Below are 20,000 nucleotides of genomic sequence, written 5' to 3' on the forward strand. Positions count from 1 at the left end.
CATGGATATTGACAAAGACGTAAGATAAAATACTGCAATTTTTCTAGCAACCTATTATCTAACTTACTTACATGCAACAATGTTTCTAAGTAACAAGTTGCACTGAGAACTCAAATCTTCCTCCTCAAAACTATTAGTGCTTTTCCCACCCCAGTATATTCCTGCTCCCTTTACTGTGTTTCCCACACAGAGCCTGGAATTGCCTCCCATACACAATATCCTACCTAGGAACACCCTCCCCATCATTTAAAGATTAATGCATATAGAGTTGACTCCCCATACACTATCAAAATTATACCAATCTTCTCCATGAAACCTCTGAAGCATTTTAAAAATTGCTTATGCTGATATTCTAAACCAAAAGAGTCTTTTAATCATAAACTCCATCAAACATGGGGATGCTTTATTTAAAGTTTTCATTTTCCCGGGTCGAAAGTATTCTCACGGTTGATGCAGCTTATGATTCGAAGACTCTGTGTTTTGCTGTATCAGCATAAGCAAATAAGAGAAATGGACTCGAGGACAATGTCCTTCAGTATAATGAATCAGAATCTCACTATGTAGCCCAGGCTAGCATCAAACTCACCATTATTCTGCCTTAATCTCCTGGGTGCTGAGATTCCAGTCATGCATCCTAATGCCTGGTTTATATATTTTGATAGTTATCTAATGTCTGGAAATACCTATTTAAACTTAAAAAGTTTTGAATATACACGGGACATTTATCAGACCTACTTAGGAAAAGGTGGCTATTATATTAACCTTAGGAGTTTGCTCTAGTTATCCTCAGTGCTTAGGCCTTGCCATTCTCGAAAATGTTCTGAGTCCTAGATTGAATTAGGAAAATCTAATTGTTTGTTTCCTCATTTACTACTCAATGTGATCCATATGTTCACTTGTATGGTGCCTGTCAATATAGAAGAGACAGAACTCTGTCTGTCTCTCTGTCTGTCTCTCTGTCTCTCTGTCTGTCTTTCTGTCTGTCTCTCTCTCTCTCTTTCTCTCTCTCTCTCTCTCTCTCTCTCTCTCTCACACACACACACACACACACACACACACACACACACTTTTTGTGTGTTAGGGTTTACAGAGAATTATTTATTCTTGTGGCTGTTAATAGTATCTTTCTCTTCTTGCCTCTAACCCAGGGGTTCTAAATTTGTTTACTTTTGTAGCATCCATTTTCCACATGTTTCAATATGCCATATGTAGCATAATTAAGATCATTTTTGGAAAAATAAACCGCCTTTCTATCTTAGAAAAACCCATGACAACTTAAGTAAAAAGACCTTGTCTTCTGTTACCCAGTACCTCACTACAAATCTTCCTCTCAGGTGGAGTCATCTGAAGGATTTTAATTACAAGGGAGTCATTTAATACAATAGATTTCTACGTATTTATTATTATGATTAATTTGGTAGTGTAGCATAAGGAATACTGAACAGTTTAGTCGCCTCATTTATAATCTTCAGTAAGGCAGCAATGGCTAAGTAGTTAAGAATATAGAGGGCTCTGGGGACAGAGAACTTGGATTTGAAGTCGGGCTCTTTTCCGAATAGGTCAGTGAGGATACTGTGATCTGACTCTACACATTTCAGAGTTTTAGTCATAGACAAGAGACGCAAAAAAATCTATTTTTTACAATGCTATTACGTATATTATAAACACATGAATTACGTATGTATAAAAATATACATACTACACAGATATATGTAAAATTGTGAATAATATCATTCCATGCCTGGGTCACAAATCATAAATAAATATTAGATTCAGTAACAATGTATTGAAAACCTTATTTCTTTTTACAGAAGAAGGTATGCTATAAACACAGAAACTAATAATTAACATGGATTTTTTTTAAAAAAATATTTTAATCCTTCTGTCTGAGTAAACATTATGACTATCTCAGAAACGTCACAACACAAAAACAAAAATACTCATGGCACACACTTCAGATGCCAGTTACACAACCCATAATGATGAGCTACCTTTTCTTAAAAGAATAAGGAAATATAATAAGTAACACAATTTGTTACTATAATTATTCAAAAGAATGATTAATGAACATATCCTGATCATCACAATGCAAAGCCAAAGAACTGAGGTCATGTCTCAGATCATCTTGCATCACATGGAAAGCTAATTTCAAAGGAAGGAGTCAGCATCGACATGCACTGCTCAGAGAACTTCTACATTTACTCTCCTCAGTCATCCATCACAGGGCTCATCATTAGCTTGTCAGTAAAATCATTAACATACATGCATCGAGTGGTTCAGGCTTGTATCATATTTGCTGTGCACATTGGGGCTTACTCAGTTCTGATAATACAATCTGAGCTAAGAAAACCTAGAATAAATGAAAATTCATATTTTAAGAAATACAGCAATTTTATGCATATGTATATATCATATGTGTATTAAGAACTAAATTTATTTTATGCCAGAATTTCCTTTATGCTAGTGTTCTTCGAATCAAGTCCCCTAGATTGGTAAAGATGTCAAAGCTTCAACCTCATTTTGCTTTGTTTTGGTATTTTTAATCTTATTGGTTTTTTGAATTAGTTTTTGTGGGGTTTTTGCTTGTTTCTTATTTCTTATCACATTTGTTGTTGTTGTTATTGTTTTGTGAGAAAGATTGGAGGGGTGAGAGAGAGAACATAAGGCTGAGGAAGTGGGGAGGGGGGAGGTCGGTATCTGGGAGGGGCTGGGGGAGAAAAAACATGGTCAAAATATATTGTATAAAAATTAGTTTTTAAAGTTTCAATTTTACTTTGTTTTGGAAATCAGTCAACATTACTAATATTTCCTTTTGCCAAAGTTAACTTAACAAAACTCTATTGAGTGTTTCTATATGATTTTTACTATGTATCTGAGAGCCAATAATCTAGAGTAGAGAGATACATAATAGAAAATCCCAGTTTGCCAGGAATAAAGGTCCTAAGTAAAGCAGTAATTAACAGTTATGGAATTTCATATGTGGGAGAGGTTATTTTCCTCTGAGAATTATTCTAATAAATTAAAATACATACATATACCTGATGGAATTTGTTAAAGAGAAAAGAGCAAGGACATGTTAAGATATACATGGGGGTAATTGCTTATAAACTCTTGCTTATCAAACTCCTCCTGGACTTGAGATTTAGGCATTTATCATAACACATCCCCCTAGTGATATGAAATGTATCTTCTGCTTCAGGAGTTCAATGGCCCTATCCACTAAACTTCAGTCCTTGGAAAACCTGGTAATAATAAAGTAGATTATACTTCAAAAATATAAATTATAACAGTTTAGAGCAACGAAATACATAACATTTGAAACATTGAAGGTATACCTTACTAAAAGTTATAAACACCCCAAAAATACAGCTGTTGGTCTACTGGTCATTATTTCATTTCTTAGACCTTAAACAAAGATTATTTGGTGGGCTTATTTATAACATGTACAGGTAGAAGCATAGGTGTTTAGATGGAATACACCTCCCAGTCATTGTTTTGCCTGTTACAGCCCAGTGTTTATCAGTTATCTGATTATTAGAAAGAAAGCACTAGCCTTCGGTTAGAAGGGGAGATGTGTAGTAAAATTAAAATCTACATTTGTAATACATTTCATAGTGCTTCCAAATGATTGAAAATATGGCAAATACATGTACGTGAATATTGTAGCAACTTCTACTTTGATTTTTTTCCCATCTTTATTAAATTGGGTATTTCTTATTTACATTTCGATTGTTATTCCCTTTCCCGGTTTCCAGGCCAACATCCCCCTAACCCCTCCCCCTCCCTTTCTATATGGGTGTTCCCCTCCCCATCCTCCCCCAATTACTGCCATCCCCCACAAGAATCCCAGTCACTGGGGGACCAGCCTTGGCAGGACTAAGGGCTTCCCCTTCCACTGGTGCCCTTACTAGGCTATTCATTGCTACCTATGACGTAAGAGTCCAGGGTCAGTCCATGTATAGTCTTTAGGTAGTGGCTTAGTCCCTGGAAGCTCTGGTTGGTTGGCATTGTTGTTCATATGGGGTCTCAACCCCCTTCAAGCTCTTTCAGTCCTTTCTCTGATTCCTTCAATGGGGGTCCTGTTCTCAGTTCAGTGGTTTGCTGCTGGCATTCACCTATGTATTTGCTGTATTCTGGCTGTGTCTCTCAGTAGAGATCTACATCCTGTTCCTGTCAGCCTGCACTTCTTTGCTTCATCCATCTTATCTAGTTTGGTGGCTGTACATGTATGGGCCACATGTGGGGCAGGCTCCAAATGGGTGTTCCTTCAGCCTCTGTTCTAAACTTTGCCTCCCTATCCCCTCCTAAGGGTATTCTTGTTCCCCTTTTAAAGAAGGAGTGAAGCATTCGCATTTTGGTCATCCTTCTTGAGTTTCAAGTGTTCTGTGCATCTAGGGTAATTCGAACATTTGGGCTAATAGCCATTTATCAATGAGTGCATACCATGTGTGTTTTTCTGTGATTGAGTTACCTCACTCAGAATGATATTTTCTAGTTCATTCCATTTGCCTATGAATTTCATGAACTCATGTTTTTGATAGCTGAGTAGTACTCCATTGTGTAGATGTACTTTGATTTTTAAAGTCAATTATTTATTCAGTTAATAATGGATATTTCTTCAAACTAGAACACGATACTTTTTAAATGCTTTAAAATTATTCTGTCCATGAGGGAGAGACTTTGAGTTCAACTACTCCATTTTAGTTCACTACTTAGCAGTTACTATAAAAAATCGATTTAATTTTTCTGCATGAAGAGAGCATGATACCTCACAAATGATGTAATTTGTACTTGGGGGGATTACAAATATTTGAAACTTCTTTACATAATTGTATGGGGAGACTCAATTTCTGTTGGAAAGGTATAATACCTTCTATTATTTCAGAACAATGTCAGAAAATAAAACTATCCAGTACTTCCAGCAGGTAAAATTAATCTCTTGTTATAATTTGAAAAAAAAAAAATAAGGCACTTGATAATGTATAAACGGGGAGGGGGAGAGACCGGAACAGTGATTTTTGCCCTCATAAGTTCATTTAAAACGTTATGTGTTTTTATTTATTTTATTCTCGGTGTGTGAGTGTTCTGCTCAAATGTATTTATGTACAGCACATGTGTGACTGGTTGGTCCTCACAGATTTCAGTAGAGGGAATTGGAATTGTGTGAATTGGCATAACGGATGGTCAGGAGCCACTATTTGAGTGCTGGGAATTGAACCCACGCCTTCTGAAAGAAAACGTTCTGAGCCATCTTTCCATGCCCAGTTTTTAAAACCATCCATTACACAGAGGAAATAAAGCACGCACTATTCAGTATGATATAAGAAACACAGTGATGGATGCCATAGAAAAGTGCCGAGGAAGCCAGGACAGACTCTGAGAATATAAACTATGACTACTTCAGGATGTGGAGATCTTTTTGGATTGGCTGTGAAGTATTGGAAAATTGTCACACAGAGAAAAGAGAAAGGACAGAGTGGAAATGAAAAAAATATGGAGAGGGGGGTCTTACATAAATTATCAACATGACAGGGAGGGCTGCTAATATAATAATTAAAAAGCTAGGACATTAAAACAAGAGCAGACGGCGAAGAGCCTTTAGCTGCGCCACAGATCGTGTGTATTTCTGTGCTTTCAGGGGAAGGCTATTGATGATTAGGGAGTAGAGAAATGAACAGGTTGAAGTTTTACATTTGTTTTGCACTGCAAAAACAGAGTGGAGAACAGTAGGAGGAGGACTGACAATTCAGAGCTTTCTAGTACAGTGTGATAAAGTTCTAAGAACCAGGGCAAACAGCACACTAAAAATGGTGGGAAAGAAGCAATTTAGGCTGTAGGTTGTGGAGTGGAAAGCTTTGCATTTCTTGGTTCTTAAATTTATATGTGTTTGAAAGGCTTCCTTCTACACTCTATCATGGGCACAGGGGAAGCTCATAATCAAACGTGATGCTGATGAATCACATCTATATACATATGTAGATGAATTACATATATGTGGATATGCACACACATACGCATATGCACACATATAATACACACACACACTTTTCAATGCTCAAGAAACTGTGGGTGTGACCTCAGAAGGCTTCGGGTTTACTAGAGAAGATGACGGGTAACGAAGGTGAAATTTACGAGCCACAGTGATTCCAATGCTTGTGACAACAACAGTCACCATAATATTGACTCACGCTTTCTAGAAGCATTACTTATATCTAATTTTCAGACTGTGTTCTTATGACATTTTAAGGGGAAAGATTTTCAAATGAATGCGTTAAGAAAAGGGCATTCAATTTTGCTCCTTCTAGTAAAAAAAAAAAACCAGCCATGTTTCTATCTCATGGTAGCCAAAAAAAGGAAACCAGCCTTTTCATTTTAAAAATTAAACTTTAAGTACATTTACTATGTAAAAAATAAAATTGCATGCTTATGCAATTATACACACACACAGACACACACACACACACACACACATATATGTATACACACATATATATTTTGAAGTAGTCAAATTATTTTAAACAGATTTCTTGATTCAAATCGTTACCAGGTTTTATGGCCAAAGCTTTTCCAAATCAATTCTGGTCCATTATCATCATTGACAGTGTTTGTCCAGAATGTAAATCCCTAAAGCATTCCTTAAGTTAAGAAGTAGGTAGCCTACACTCTTGAGTGCCTCCTCTCCATATTAAAAAACAAAAAGCCTGTATCTTTATCATGATTTCGGAGATAACGGCTATAAATCCTGGTGCCTGAACTTTGCTCCAATCTTATATTACCCACGGCACTGCAGGTGGCCTGACCTGACCAGTGCTGGTGAGGATGAGTGCTCAGAACGAGCCACGCACGGTTGAGTAACTGCTCGATTCTTCGAATTCATCAGTCAAAACTGAACTTAGTGCTTAAAATTGTGATTTATGTAGGCAAGTAACAGTCACAAATCAGTACATCCCAGAAAACTCAGTGTAAAAGCTGACTTGATGCTAACCTAAAATTTTGACTCTCTGGGCACACAAGCTCTCTTCATCCCTTTGTTTTGATGTCTGTAATGACCTACACACTCAGGGAATGGAGATGCTCAGACCATTATGTTTCAGCATGAAGCTCATTTGTGCTTATTAAAAGAAAAATCAGCTTGTCTCATTTGAGGAATCCACAAACTAGCAGTTGATTTTAGTATTCTAGCGAGTCGCTCACTCTTACAGTCACCCTCCATAAGTGCGTATTTCCAAACCACAGAGGACAAGTTACATTAATACACTGACTTGTTGCCTAAAGGAACGTGTTGCTTCTTTTGTTGTGAAAATTATAAGGACCTAAGGCATCAGTGAAGGTGGAAGAAATGTTAATATTTGCCTGCACCCTAAAGCAGAGTGACATTACAAGAGGGAAGTTTATCTTTTGAGATTGTGGTCACACAGCCTAATCCCTAGAGGGATGTAAATTTTACTCACCATTCCCTTGTTCAAGACTACGGTAATGGTCCTATAAATTCTTCCTGGTTATCTTTTGAATGAGAAAGGCCTATGAGTAAAGTTTCTTAAGCTGAAATATTTTAAAGACATCTCAGTAAATGTAGGACAGACTAGAATCTTAATGGTGCTTTCTCATTTCAGGTGATGTCAATATGATTAAGTATGGCTTGGATGTTTTGGTATTATCATAATTAAATGGTGTATGAGAGACTCACATGGTGTGATACAATGTGAACGTGATTAAACCATGAAGCCTGATATGAAAACTCAGTGGTGTAGGGTTTGCTCCTGAAGGTGTAAACTCTGAGGTCAATCCCCAGTACTACATACAATCACTACAATCAATCAATCAATCAATCAATCAATTAATCAATCAATCAACCAACCAATCAAGCTGTCTAGTTCTTTGTATGTAATGCGAACCTTTGTATGTAATGTGTATATGTACCATATGAAGCTGGTGATGAAATGTGAAGTCTTAAAATGTACAATATATATCAACAAATATTATGAAGAAAAATAATTTGAAGAAAAATGCAATTTATGACCCATATCTATAATGCAGAAGATTTCAGTAAAAACTAGATAAATCACATACAAGATTAAATGTTACAGAAGACTGCAAATTTGTATGTGTTTTATTGTAGATTATTTCTTTATAATCTTTATTCATATGCTCTCATTATTTGAGAACAGTTCAAATATATTTAACATATATCTCCTAAAAAAAGGTACAGCACACTCCTTTCTCATAGTTGTGTACTGTTATTGTGTATTTAAAAGTATACTCTGAAGCTACGTTAAACCTTTATTTGTACTAAATGTAACTTGAATACTTTTCCCCCATGTAGGATATAAAACGTCAAAGGAAAAAGTTTAGAGTTATACAAGTCATCCCTGCCCTTCCTTTAGAGTTGTGACCTAACTAGTGAATAGTATTTAAACATATGGGAATAGACTCTCTACAGACACATGATGAACATCGATTCCATAGGTTCTGCCTATTTCATAAAACTACATCCCAAGCTTCAGTTAACAGAAAACTCAAGAGCAAGATGGGAATTTCCCTTAAATAACTACATTTATTCCTCAGTAGAGTCCAGGCTGTTAAATGAATAAGAATCACAACTTGATACTTAGGCTACTAACATAAACAATGTATACAATTTTCAATCTGTCTATTTTATATTTGTTTTAATACGTTTTTGTTCCAACTAGCTCTATTTGCCAATGGCAAAACACTCTCACTTTCAATGTAAATGTTTTGAATATATAACATTCTAAAATACAAATACAGACTTCTTGAAGATAGATTTAATTTCATGAGACCCATTGTTTATATTGCTTCTTTTCAATAGATAATTTCTATTGAATTGATTGTAAATGTGTAAAAATTGCAAGTTTAGTTATCTCCATTTATATTTGGAAATGACAACACCTGTTTAGAAAAACCTGTTGCTTTCTTGTTGAGGAAACAGAACTTATCTACTGTATTATAGAAATAAACTGTTTAAGTAAAACTAAAATTCAAATAAAATATTTACTCTTTTACAAAAGAGAGGAAACCATTTGATTAATTCTTAGGAAATGAGAGCTGCTCAGGTTAACATCAGTAAACTTACATTCCTGGCCGTAAAATATTTATGCCATTCTATGTAAGACTTTGTCCTTTCAAAGGACGATCCAGGTTTTGTCAGTAACAAGTAAACTATTTACAGTATAAACTTAATTTTTCAATGCAGATGGATGAATGACAATATTAGTACAACAGCCAGGAATAAAGTTCTCAAATCTTTATTAATATATTTCATTTTTGCAACTTATGCTGTCTATGTTTTTTATAGATTAAGAGTCTACCTGATATCTGATACCTGCAGATTAGATTAATCATTATTGTGATATGACTAACTTGCCTATAACTACTTCCTCTAGGGCAAAACATACCAGTCCTACAGGCGCAAAATTCCTTCTTCTTTCCTCTTGATGAAGATGAAAATATTCCTTCTTGAAAGAAATGTGTGAACAAGAAGAAGTGACTGAAGCTGGAGTGAACCAGTTTTTCTCCATCTCATATATACCATAAGTATGTCAGGTATACATAACCTTTGCCAGGATATAAGGAGAAATACCCTACTAATTCTCAACATCCACTAAACATAAACAAGTAAAGTTTATTTTTAAATTTAAAGCTGAGCTCTAACTTTAATACTAGCATACTTAATAAACCACTCTCTGTCTTTAACAATGTAGGCATTGTAGCAGTTGATTGCAAAGTCCTGTTATTTTTTCAGATAGTTATTATGTTTCCCCTCTAAGACATATTTCAACTGTTAATGATGTAGTTTATAATTCTAGCCTACATCTCAAATAGACCTGACCTCAAGATGTATCTACCAATTCCATTACACTCTACAGACATCCTAAGAAATGAAACAACAACAACAAAGGCCGGCTTAAAGATATAAAACAGAAATTTGCAATCACAAGCATATGTCTCAAAATTTCTCTAAGACTTCCTGAAATAAAACCTAGCTTAGATCTTAACACTTAGCATCTAGTCCTGCCTTGCTGCTGTCCCAACTCCGCGGAAGCTCCCTCTCTAAAATCTGTTTGGTTTTATTTTTTGGATGAAACTTTAGTCTGCAACATCAGGATGCATGGGTTGATGGAACATCTGTACCAGTTTCTGTTTAATTTAACTGGTCTTCTTGGATTCTGAATTGTTTTTGCTTTTTTTTTTCTTGGATTTTTTATTTATATTTCAAATGTCATCCCCTTTTCTCCACCCAACCACCCAGCCATTCTTGTCTTCCCGTCTCCCCGCCCTTATATTCCCCTACAATGGGGAGTCCCGCCTTGGCAGGACCAAGGGCTTCTCCTCCCTTTGGTGCCCAACAAGGCCATCCTCTGCTACATACGCAGCTGGAGCCATGGGTCTGTCCATGTGTAGTCTTTGCATGGTAGTTTAGTCCCTGGGAGCTCTGTTTAGTTGGTATTATTGTTCTTATGGGGTTATGAACCCCTTCAGCTCCTTCAATCCTTTTTCTAACTTAAAGATCTCAATCTCACAGTCTTACAGTTGGACACAGGGCTCTGACTGCCCCACTCATAGGTGGATTGTTTGTTTGCCCTGTCTGTCCCTTATTTTTCCCACTGTCAGTCTGCCTGAGTAAAAATGTTCTCCCTGTCAGTTGGCTCTTAGTAAAGTTGTCACCTAGAATATCTTTGTAGGTTCTGATTTCCAGTCAGACTTCACATGGTTCATGCTATTAGGTCTATCTATTCTTTGAGACCGGCTGCTCTGACTAAACCCTTGCTCAGACTAAATCTCTGAGTTGACTCAAACTTCAGTTGTCTCCTAACCATGTCATCATACTATGTATAAAACATGAGAATGGAAGAGAAAATAAAAACAATGTTAATTTTTTTTGTTGTGAACCTAGTGCATCTTCTATTTCTCTGATTTGTTGATTACAAAAGGATTATGGCTTTTATGTTGCAACATAAACTTATGAGCAGTAAGAGAATAAATACAGTGTAACCCCCTCCCCCCTTTTTTACAGTATAAACCTTAATGGCCTATTCTTTTTGTCTTTTAAAGGTTTAGCTGTTATTCCAAAGGTGAAGATCTAAGAAGCATTCATCTTCACTAATGATGTTAAATTATTTGATTAGTTGTGGCGTATACATTATATTTATGCCTATCTATCTATCTATCTATCTATCTATCTATCTATCTATCTATCTATCACGCTCTCTGTCATCTACCCATTAATTAGTTCTATCCTAATAACAGCTACTGCTTATGGAATGCAGCATCCCTGTGCTTCCAATTGATTTTATTCACACTGAAATATTATTAATAATTTACAAAAGTCATACATTTTAATCTGTTTCAAAGGAGTTGAATATTTTTACTTCCTAATTCTTTTGTCAAAGCTAAAATTTAAAAATTTGGGTGGAGTAGATAGGTAGACTCTTTACTCTTTTCTGTTGTCTAGAAGTATGAAAAATATAATATCCAAGCAATATTTGCTCTTTAACCATTTAGAGAAGGATTCTTTGACCCTCAGAGACAGAAAATTTCTATGGCTCTCCAAACAGAGAAAAAGGAGATGTGTCTTCTAACAAATACCGTCTTTAGATATGAAACAGACTCAGTAAGCGACAGTACGGTCAGCTAAAGTGGTCTGACACACTTTGCCTAAATTGTAGGATTTCACACCATGGATGTCAGATAGCATCTGTAAAGTTCTATAAAAACCTTCAAAACCCTATAGGAACCCACAAATTTCCACAATTGGCACGCTGGGGATATCATACATTTTAGCAGAAGATGCTGTACCCTCTGGTAGGATCGTTTTATTAAGAGGAACTAGAATGAGTTGTAAGTACCACATACAGGGCCTGGAATAATGTCAAAAAGAACGGGAGCTACTGATCCATACTTGCAGCCCTCGACAAAGGAAATGAGATGATAAAGACCTGGCTTCATCATGAGCGCCGCACAATCATTTCGGAGGGAGATCTCAAAGCTAACTAGCAAAGTTAATGAAAAAGTTTAGACATTAAATGAAAATGGAATTAAATCAGAACAAAAATTAGAAGAGGCCAAGAAAGGTTAGGGGCTAAAAACTAAAGATGATGGGAATGGTGCTAATGAGAAAATCTGCGACTACACAAGGGGAGCCAAGAAGGACCTGTTAGTTCAGAACGTAACAAAAGGCCCCAAACAGCACAAAATAATACTGCTTTCACCGGAGTGAAAACAATGAGAGAGCATGCCATGGGCTCAGATTATCAGTCGCTTTCGACTGATTTCCTCAAATGAAGAGCCACACCACTTTCTTATGCTTTTGTCCAGAGAGAGAGAGAGAGAGAGAGAGAGAGAGAGAGAGAGACAGAGACAGAGACAGAGAGACAGAGAGAGAGAGAGACAGAGAGAGAGAGAGAGAGAGAGAGAGAGAGAGAGATCTAACATCTGTGGAAATTTTATATAAAATATCACCAACATGTGCCTACAGACAGTAATTTAAAATTTAAGGAAAGGAATAAGAATGGGGGGGAGGGTCAAAGGGAATGTTACATATTCAAATATCATGCTTTGTGATGACTCATGGTGTAGAGATTCAACACCATATTAGAAAATTGGGGCTAGCTGAACCCTTTTAGCTATCTTTGTGACAAACTGTTACGCATACATGAGGAGAACATATAATGCATTGGTGTGTTTTTACAACTTCTTGAAGCTCTCCAGGAGCCACAAATGCTGCCAAGATGGGAAAGATATGTGTGATTCAGGAACTTTGGAGGTACACAGAATACATACTGGTTACAGAGGTAAATATGACCTCATTGCAATCTTCTATAAACACATACTCCTTTTATACAACATATATTTCTTTACTGCCAAAGTTTATCTTCTAAAGATACAACCAATATGGATTGTTTTTAGATTTATTTATTTAACTTATATGAGTACACTGTAGCTATCTTCAGACACACTAGAAGAGGACATAAGAACTCATTATAGATGGTTGTGAGCCACCATGTGGTTGCTGGGAATTGAACTCAGGACCTCTGGAAGAGTAGTTAGTGCTCTTAACCACTGAGCCATCCCTCCAGCCCCTACCAATATGTTCTATAATGTATCATATTAGTGTTCATTATGGTATATCATAAGCTCTCAGACTTGAGGCATTTTCTCCCATAAGAGGAGGAAACTAATGATCATTTGCAACCAAGGTCAAATATTTAGTAAGAACTTTTAAATGGCAGGAAAGTAGGGGCCTTGAGAATTAACATGTTAGAAATTCACCAGTAGGAAATAGTAATCCAAAAGAGAGCCCCCAGGAGAATGGGCAACTTGTGCATCAATACCAAGCCAGCTTTAGGAAGGACATTCACTTTGATCTTCTGGTATAGGGTTGGAAAATATTACAGTGAGGATCTCATTTAAGATTGCACAAGAGAAGGTGAATCTGAGCGAACACTTAAAGAATGAGGAGTAATAATGGCTGAATAGAGGAGAAACACAGGGGCTGTGCTAGTTCTTGTCATTTCATCATTAAACACCAATGTTTACCACAGATTGGAAAAAAATAACCTTGGGACTAATTTTGTCGGTATGGGTTCATCTTTCAATCCTGATCCAAATATTTTCTTCTCTTTTGTGTTTAACACATACGAGAAGACAGTAAGTTTAAATTATATCTGGGTAAACACAGCATCAACCTAACTGAAGGGCAGAGGAGACAGCTCAGTTGGTGAAGTGTTGGGTGCACACGCATGACGCTCTGAGTTTAGATCTCCAACCGCTTAGTGTTCATAAAGAGGAATATTAGAGCTACTTATTGGCCAAGTAAATTAGGTTTTCCTTCTGCAGGGATCTTCTGCAAATCATGGGTGTTGTTGTTGAAGGCATTACTTTGTAGAGCTAAACTGTTTGCATTGAACTGGCCACCGTGTCTAAAATACACTGTACATTATTAAGAAACTTGGTGTTAACGTGGAGATATCTGCAGAAAGAGCATGCGTGTCCCAGCGTACCCAGGTGCCACAGTATTCGTTCAAGGAATGGTACGAGGAACCAGGATTTTAGAAACAAGAAAATGAAGTTAGACTCTGACAGAAATACTAATCGGGAAAGCCTCTTGGGCAATAGGATCATTATGATAAGGAGAGGTAGATTTATGTAAGAGAAACCTGGCACAAGGTAAAGAAAGGGCAGGCAAATACATGGTTTCAAATAAACGAAATGGATTTCTCTTAGGGGTGTGGGGAGCTTTTCTTTACACAAATAAAATTTTGCAAGGGAAGGACAGTTAGAAGAGTGGAATGTCTGGGTTGGTTCTGATGTTAAGGTCTTGTTTCCCAATTGGTTCTTGACCCATCAATAAAGATACCAGCGACCAATGACTGAGGAGGGAGGATGCAGGCAGAATGGGGAGAGCAGGGAAAGAAGAAGCTGGAGTAGGAGATAAAGTCAACCAGCCATGAGAGTTTTCGGTTTTGAGTGGCCAATGGCACTCTCTCCGATTATGTCTGGGGTGGCAGGAGGGTTTTAGCAGTGCCCTGGGGAATAAATGGGGAAACCTGCATCTTTGACCTGACTATCTCCACCATCCTCAAGTACACATTTACATTCAACCACATCACTGTTATGGAAATGATTAAAAATCTTAACCAACTAAGCATTTCTGCTGTTTTTATCACCCCCACAGAATCTGAGGACGATTAATTTCTTACACTCCACAAGCAAAATTATGAAGCCATCACTTTCCCTTCCTAGCCTGCCTTCTACTTGGCCCTGATTTTACTGTAGTTTACTGAGTTTTTCTCAGTTTCGTCTTAGAATACAGTCAGGTGGCTTTTCCCATCTTTATTTTAAAACACATATTGGATTAATTCATTGTTTTTCATGCCTTGAGGCAGATAACGATAGCTACTATAGCTGACAAAAATGAATGCAGTTAAGACATAGTACACGTGGTGTGAGTTCGGGGACTTTGCCTCTTAAAGCAGAGCGCACTGACTGTACCAAACCCAAAGCCCTAGCCCTGAACAAGCTCCACACTGGTGAACAAACTCCACGTCTTGCTCCTTAAGTCGCTTACGAGTCTGGTCGCATCCTCATCTATTCTAAACTCTGCATTTACTTCCGGGTTCTAAATCCCTGTCTAACAATTCTCCCTGGTTTAAAGCACATGAATTACTAATTGTAGGTTGATATCATGCTCTTCGTTAGAGTTATTCACTGCCCACAACTTCGGTTAACATTTTCTCTGCTTCTAATCTTGACTGCACTGAGTCTGAGTAAAGAGCTCCATTCAGTAAATTCCTCTGTTTCCCTGCCTCATTGTTAATGGGCAGCTTACTTCCTGGATTATAAGGAAGGAGTAAGAGGATAGAAAGATAGTTTTGCCAAGCTATATGAACTTTTGAAGTGGACAGAAAGTATTAAAACCGAAAAATGTGTTTTGTATTGATTTGATTCTCACTTAAGTTTGCAATGAGATATTAAGTCTTTACCTGAGTTCCTATCAATCAGTACCTTGGTAAATCTACAGCACAAGAAGCTTCATTATCTTCCAGGCACTCTGTATTTGCATAAAGCTTATGTAGTAGGTATTATAGAAAACATAGGAAGAAAAAAACCAAGGGGGGAAAACTTGTCCACCCTCCATTGGGTACTGAATGCTGAATCAGGTCCACTGAATGCTGAATGCTGGACCACTAACAATCTAACACACTTGGGCTGAACTGTCTCTCTTTCATATTAACATCGACTTAACTAACCCATTGAAAACAACATGTAGCATGAATCATGTAAAAACACAAAAATACTACATTTGTTTCATAAGATAGGACTTTCATTTCCATCCAATCCCCAAGTTTTCTGAACTATATTCAGGTAGAGGCAAACGAGTTTTAATTGATAGATCCATGCCAATAATTTCACTCTGCTTTGCTTCTTGATAAACACAAGATGCTTACAATTCCTTCCAAATAAGCATCTCGGAAGGGTAAAGCTGAGGACAGGACTCAGAGTGCTCAGGTGATAGCTACAGGAAGTTAATGGAGCAGCACGAAGAGATGAGAAGTATCAGCGTTGACTCAATATTTCGCAGGATAATTACAAACTTGATTTTCATTTATATTACTCAGGAAAAGACAAGTTATGGGGTTCTTCTAATTTTTTTAATCTTTTTCTGAAATATATTTCCTACAAAGAAAGGAAAGCTTTTCTTTCGTCTATGGAAAATAAATACAGGTACGTGTGTGTGTGTGTGTGTGTGTGTGTGTGTGTGTGTGTGTGTTGCTTCATGTCAATATAACGTACATAACTGAGTAGTTTTTAATATAAATTGATAATGGTACGCCACCAGGCAATACATATATTTTAATATTGCTTTTGGCATTCTACTATTTCTTTTAGATATTTCATTAATAACTTTAACAATAAACTAAATGATCAGAGCTACCAACCATCAAGTGAGAAATACCATGAGCCTAACGAAGCCATTATTTAGTCCAATTATTATTTCAGGTTCCAAAATACAATGTTTAATAAACTATTTTATTAAGTCATTAATTTTTTATTTTAGTCGTCTTAGCACTGGACAATTAAACTTGTGAAAATTACTTCCTTCCGCATCTTCTTGCACATGGTTTGCACCGGTCTGCATATTCTGCATCAGAGCAAGAAAAGGAGAATCCACAGTCCACATACTGCTTTTACGCCTTTCATTTGGCTCCCCTTTTTAAGTGGAGAAAAGCAGGATCTAACTCTTGTTGGGTGTTTCAGGATGAATTCTTTTAGCATTTGCATAGGGAGTGAGCATGAGCACAGTCAGGAGAGCAGCTGAAAGGAAAGCCTCCAGCTACCACTCTGCGGCTGACAGGGTGATGGTGCAGATGTAAAGCCTTCTGTCTCCTTGCTCTTTTTCCTTCCTTAGCGTGTGCCTAGTCTCCAGAGCATATATTTATGTTCTTTTTACTTGGAGTTCTATCACTTCTTTTGTATTATTTAACACAACTAAAGACACTTCCAAAAGACAGATTTCTCCGTTCTGGAAAAGTAATGGCTTGGAATCTGAAGAAACATGTTAATGACTGCAGCGTGTTTTTGCAAAGGTGATAGACTGAAAGTACCAGACATCGATGAGGCCTACGATCTCAAAGACGATGTCAAACAGTGGATGGTATTTTAAAAATCAACAGAGTAATAATTTGTGAAAGGTCCAATGAAAATGGGCAGATAGCAGGGTTAGCTATCTCTCTCAGGCCTTTGACTAAATTCCCAGAGAGGGGGAGAAAGAGTCCGGTATGGTTGCATCTGCTTATAATTCCAGCAGCTGGTAGGAGGCTGAGGCAGGAGGACTCATGAGAAGTCTGAGTTTGTGTTGCAAGAGTCTGAGTCTGGGTTTTGAAATGAGACACCACCTCAGAAGCCCAACAAAGGATCAAAGAGTACCACAAAGAATAAAATACAAAAATGAAGACAAGGAGTAATCTTGTATCAATATGTGAAGTTAAGCAGCTCGCAGACTAAGTCAGAGAACAGCTGTAGCATCTGAACGCCATCCTAACTGGTAAGAAGCACACGTACTTCATCACTCAGCTACAATTATTTCTCCAGGAATTCTCATCTCTCCAAGGGTCAGTACTTTTTAGTAAACAAGAAACTGATACGCCTGACACAACTGAATAGGATCTGGCATTTTAGAAGTGTCATAAACTTTTCTGAAATCCACAATACATCAATTTTTAATACTCCTACTCTCTCAGCTCCATTAAAAAGATGGTAGGGGAAAGATTTTAGAGTAATTAATGATATAGTTAGCTGCTAAATATTAATAGGAATCGTAGTCTTGCATAAAATATAACATATAAACCTTGCCAATACAGACGCACCAGTAATTAAACTTGAATACGTAATTACACTGATTTATAAGACAGGCAAAAAGTTACACTTTACCAGCTTCTATGTAAACTGTGGGTAACAGTTAAACTTTGCATTTTACGGTTTATAAAAATGGGCAATGTCTTGACTACAGTTCATAAGTGGTTTAGAGTCCTGCAACAGTAGTAAAAATTATGACAACTTACCCTATCATGATTATTATTATTAAAACCATACAAACCAAACTGTGAGAATGCCTTGGAAGATGGAGATTCATCAGAGACAATACTTAATGCCCAACAGGACTTGAGTAGTACTAAGAGTTTGTAGAAAGCTACCAATACTTGCCATATGGCACTTGGGATAATCTCTAAGATGTATTAGCAACAATTTTGATACACTTTACATATTGTGGACACAGTATAATTCAACTCCATTTAAACTTGTATGTTTTTACTTAAACCCCCATAATAAACTCCAAGGGAAAATAAAATCAAAATCAGAAGCATAAGAATATATTTTCATCCCTTTCGGGAATTTGTTAACCACACTTACATGTGTGGCTGAGGTGAGCAGCCCGGACTGCTGTTCCCATTGCTGTCGATGTGGTCCAGGGAACCATTGAGGTCTTCGTGGACGGCCTGCAGGAGGCCACTGGAGGCGTTATTGATCAGTCCAGGGTTACTTAGCAAAGGCAAACTGCTCTCTGCCAAGGCAGCCTATTGGAAGGGACAAGGAGCAAGACAGCTTTTAACATGCCCGCCCTTTAAAGTCACTGCAACCGCACACATCTCCTTTCACAGGATGCACATGGCATCGTAGATATTTTAGAAGTACTTAAATAAAATGTATGGAAAACAATAATTCCTAACTGGCCACTTGCAGGCGAGAGAGCAAGGGCATTAGCGTGATGAGAGCAGATAAACAATAGCTCCCACAGCAAACTTTCCCAGTCATGTTAACCTTTCGCATAATGAAATGTTGAATCCTCACGCGTTCAGAAATACTCCAGGATAATATAAGCAGTTGCTCTGCTTTTTTAAAAAATGACCAGAACTTAACTCAAAATAAAGAAGTCCTGACATTTGCCTCCTCTGCATAAAAATTATATATTATAATTAAACTTTAAAGTTTTTGCCACAAGCACCATGTTCCCCAACACTATGATGTGAAATCATTTATGACAGCCTGGATAAATATTAATGCATAGCCACATGCATTTGCAAACGCTTCTATCAATCTAGCATTTGCAGGAAAGCCGAGTGTTCCAGATTTTGCCACAGGGTGTCCTTCTTGCTTCTTCACATCAAAAGTAGCTTGAATGAGAAGCAGTGCTTTCCATAGTACTAGGTACTACAACTTCCTTGGATGAGAAACCAACTATTAAGAACAATCATAACCTCACCTAAATAAAAATCATGCCAAAAGTAAAGTGCCCAGACGTCCGACCAGGACAATAATGGAAACGTGCATTAAATGACAGTACCTGCAGACTGGCATTAAGGGCTGCTCCATAGCCCAAACTTGTGGGGATGTTTTTTACTAAAGTTGGACTTCTGGAAGAAAAAAAAAATACGTAAGACTTAAAATTAAAATTCGAAAGATGTGGATATAAGATACACAAACTTCTACATACTTTATATAGCAACTTGGTTCACAAATTCCAACAAACCGAACAAAATCAGACAGAAAAAAAAAAACAAAAAACTTTAGCCTATAGTTGGTGTAGCAGTAACAGTAGGACACAACCTGGAGGACATATTTTTGGCTTCCTGAGGTTTTTATTTCCAAGAACAAGTAGAGATCATATAAAAACTTAAAAATGTAAATACACAAAACAATTACCAATTTGATATAATCAGGAAATAATTAATGGTTAATTTCTTGAACACCATGAATTAACATAACAAATTACCATAGTTAATTAAATGACAACATAATGGATTAACTGTTTCTCAAATGCAGAAATTAGCAAAGACTTCACTATAGAAAGCAGAACTCAAGGGCCAGGAGGAGAGAGTATGCATTAAAAGCAACACATAAGGCACTGGTGGCTTTGGGGAGTGGGTAAACGCTACAAGGTGTTAATTAGGCACAAACTAAGTTCTATTGTATTTCTGACT

General features: G+C 37.0%; 1 protein-coding gene across 2 annotated transcripts in view; it reads right to left on the reverse strand.

Moving 5' to 3' along the window:
- Foxp2 (forkhead box P2) overlaps positions 1-20,000 on the reverse strand; it is a 465,778-nt gene that overhangs the window by 10,203 nt on the left and 435,575 nt on the right. The window contains exons 16-17 of one of the 2 annotated variants that reach the window (XM_032906930.1): positions 19,364-19,433; positions 18,433-18,596 (exon numbers count right to left, since the gene is read on the reverse strand). In XM_032906930.1, coding sequence (XP_032762821.1) covers positions 18,433-18,596; positions 19,364-19,433 — 234 coding nt within the window. Of the gene's footprint in view, positions 1-17,673; positions 18,597-19,363; positions 19,434-20,000 lie in introns of those variants that run through there. The other variant, XM_032906928.1, reaches the window with a different exon arrangement.

Source organism: Rattus rattus, chromosome 6 (assembly GCF_011064425.1).
Source record: "Rattus rattus isolate New Zealand chromosome 6, Rrattus_CSIRO_v1, whole genome shotgun sequence".
Taxonomy (NCBI): domain Eukaryota; kingdom Metazoa; phylum Chordata; class Mammalia; order Rodentia; family Muridae; genus Rattus; species Rattus rattus.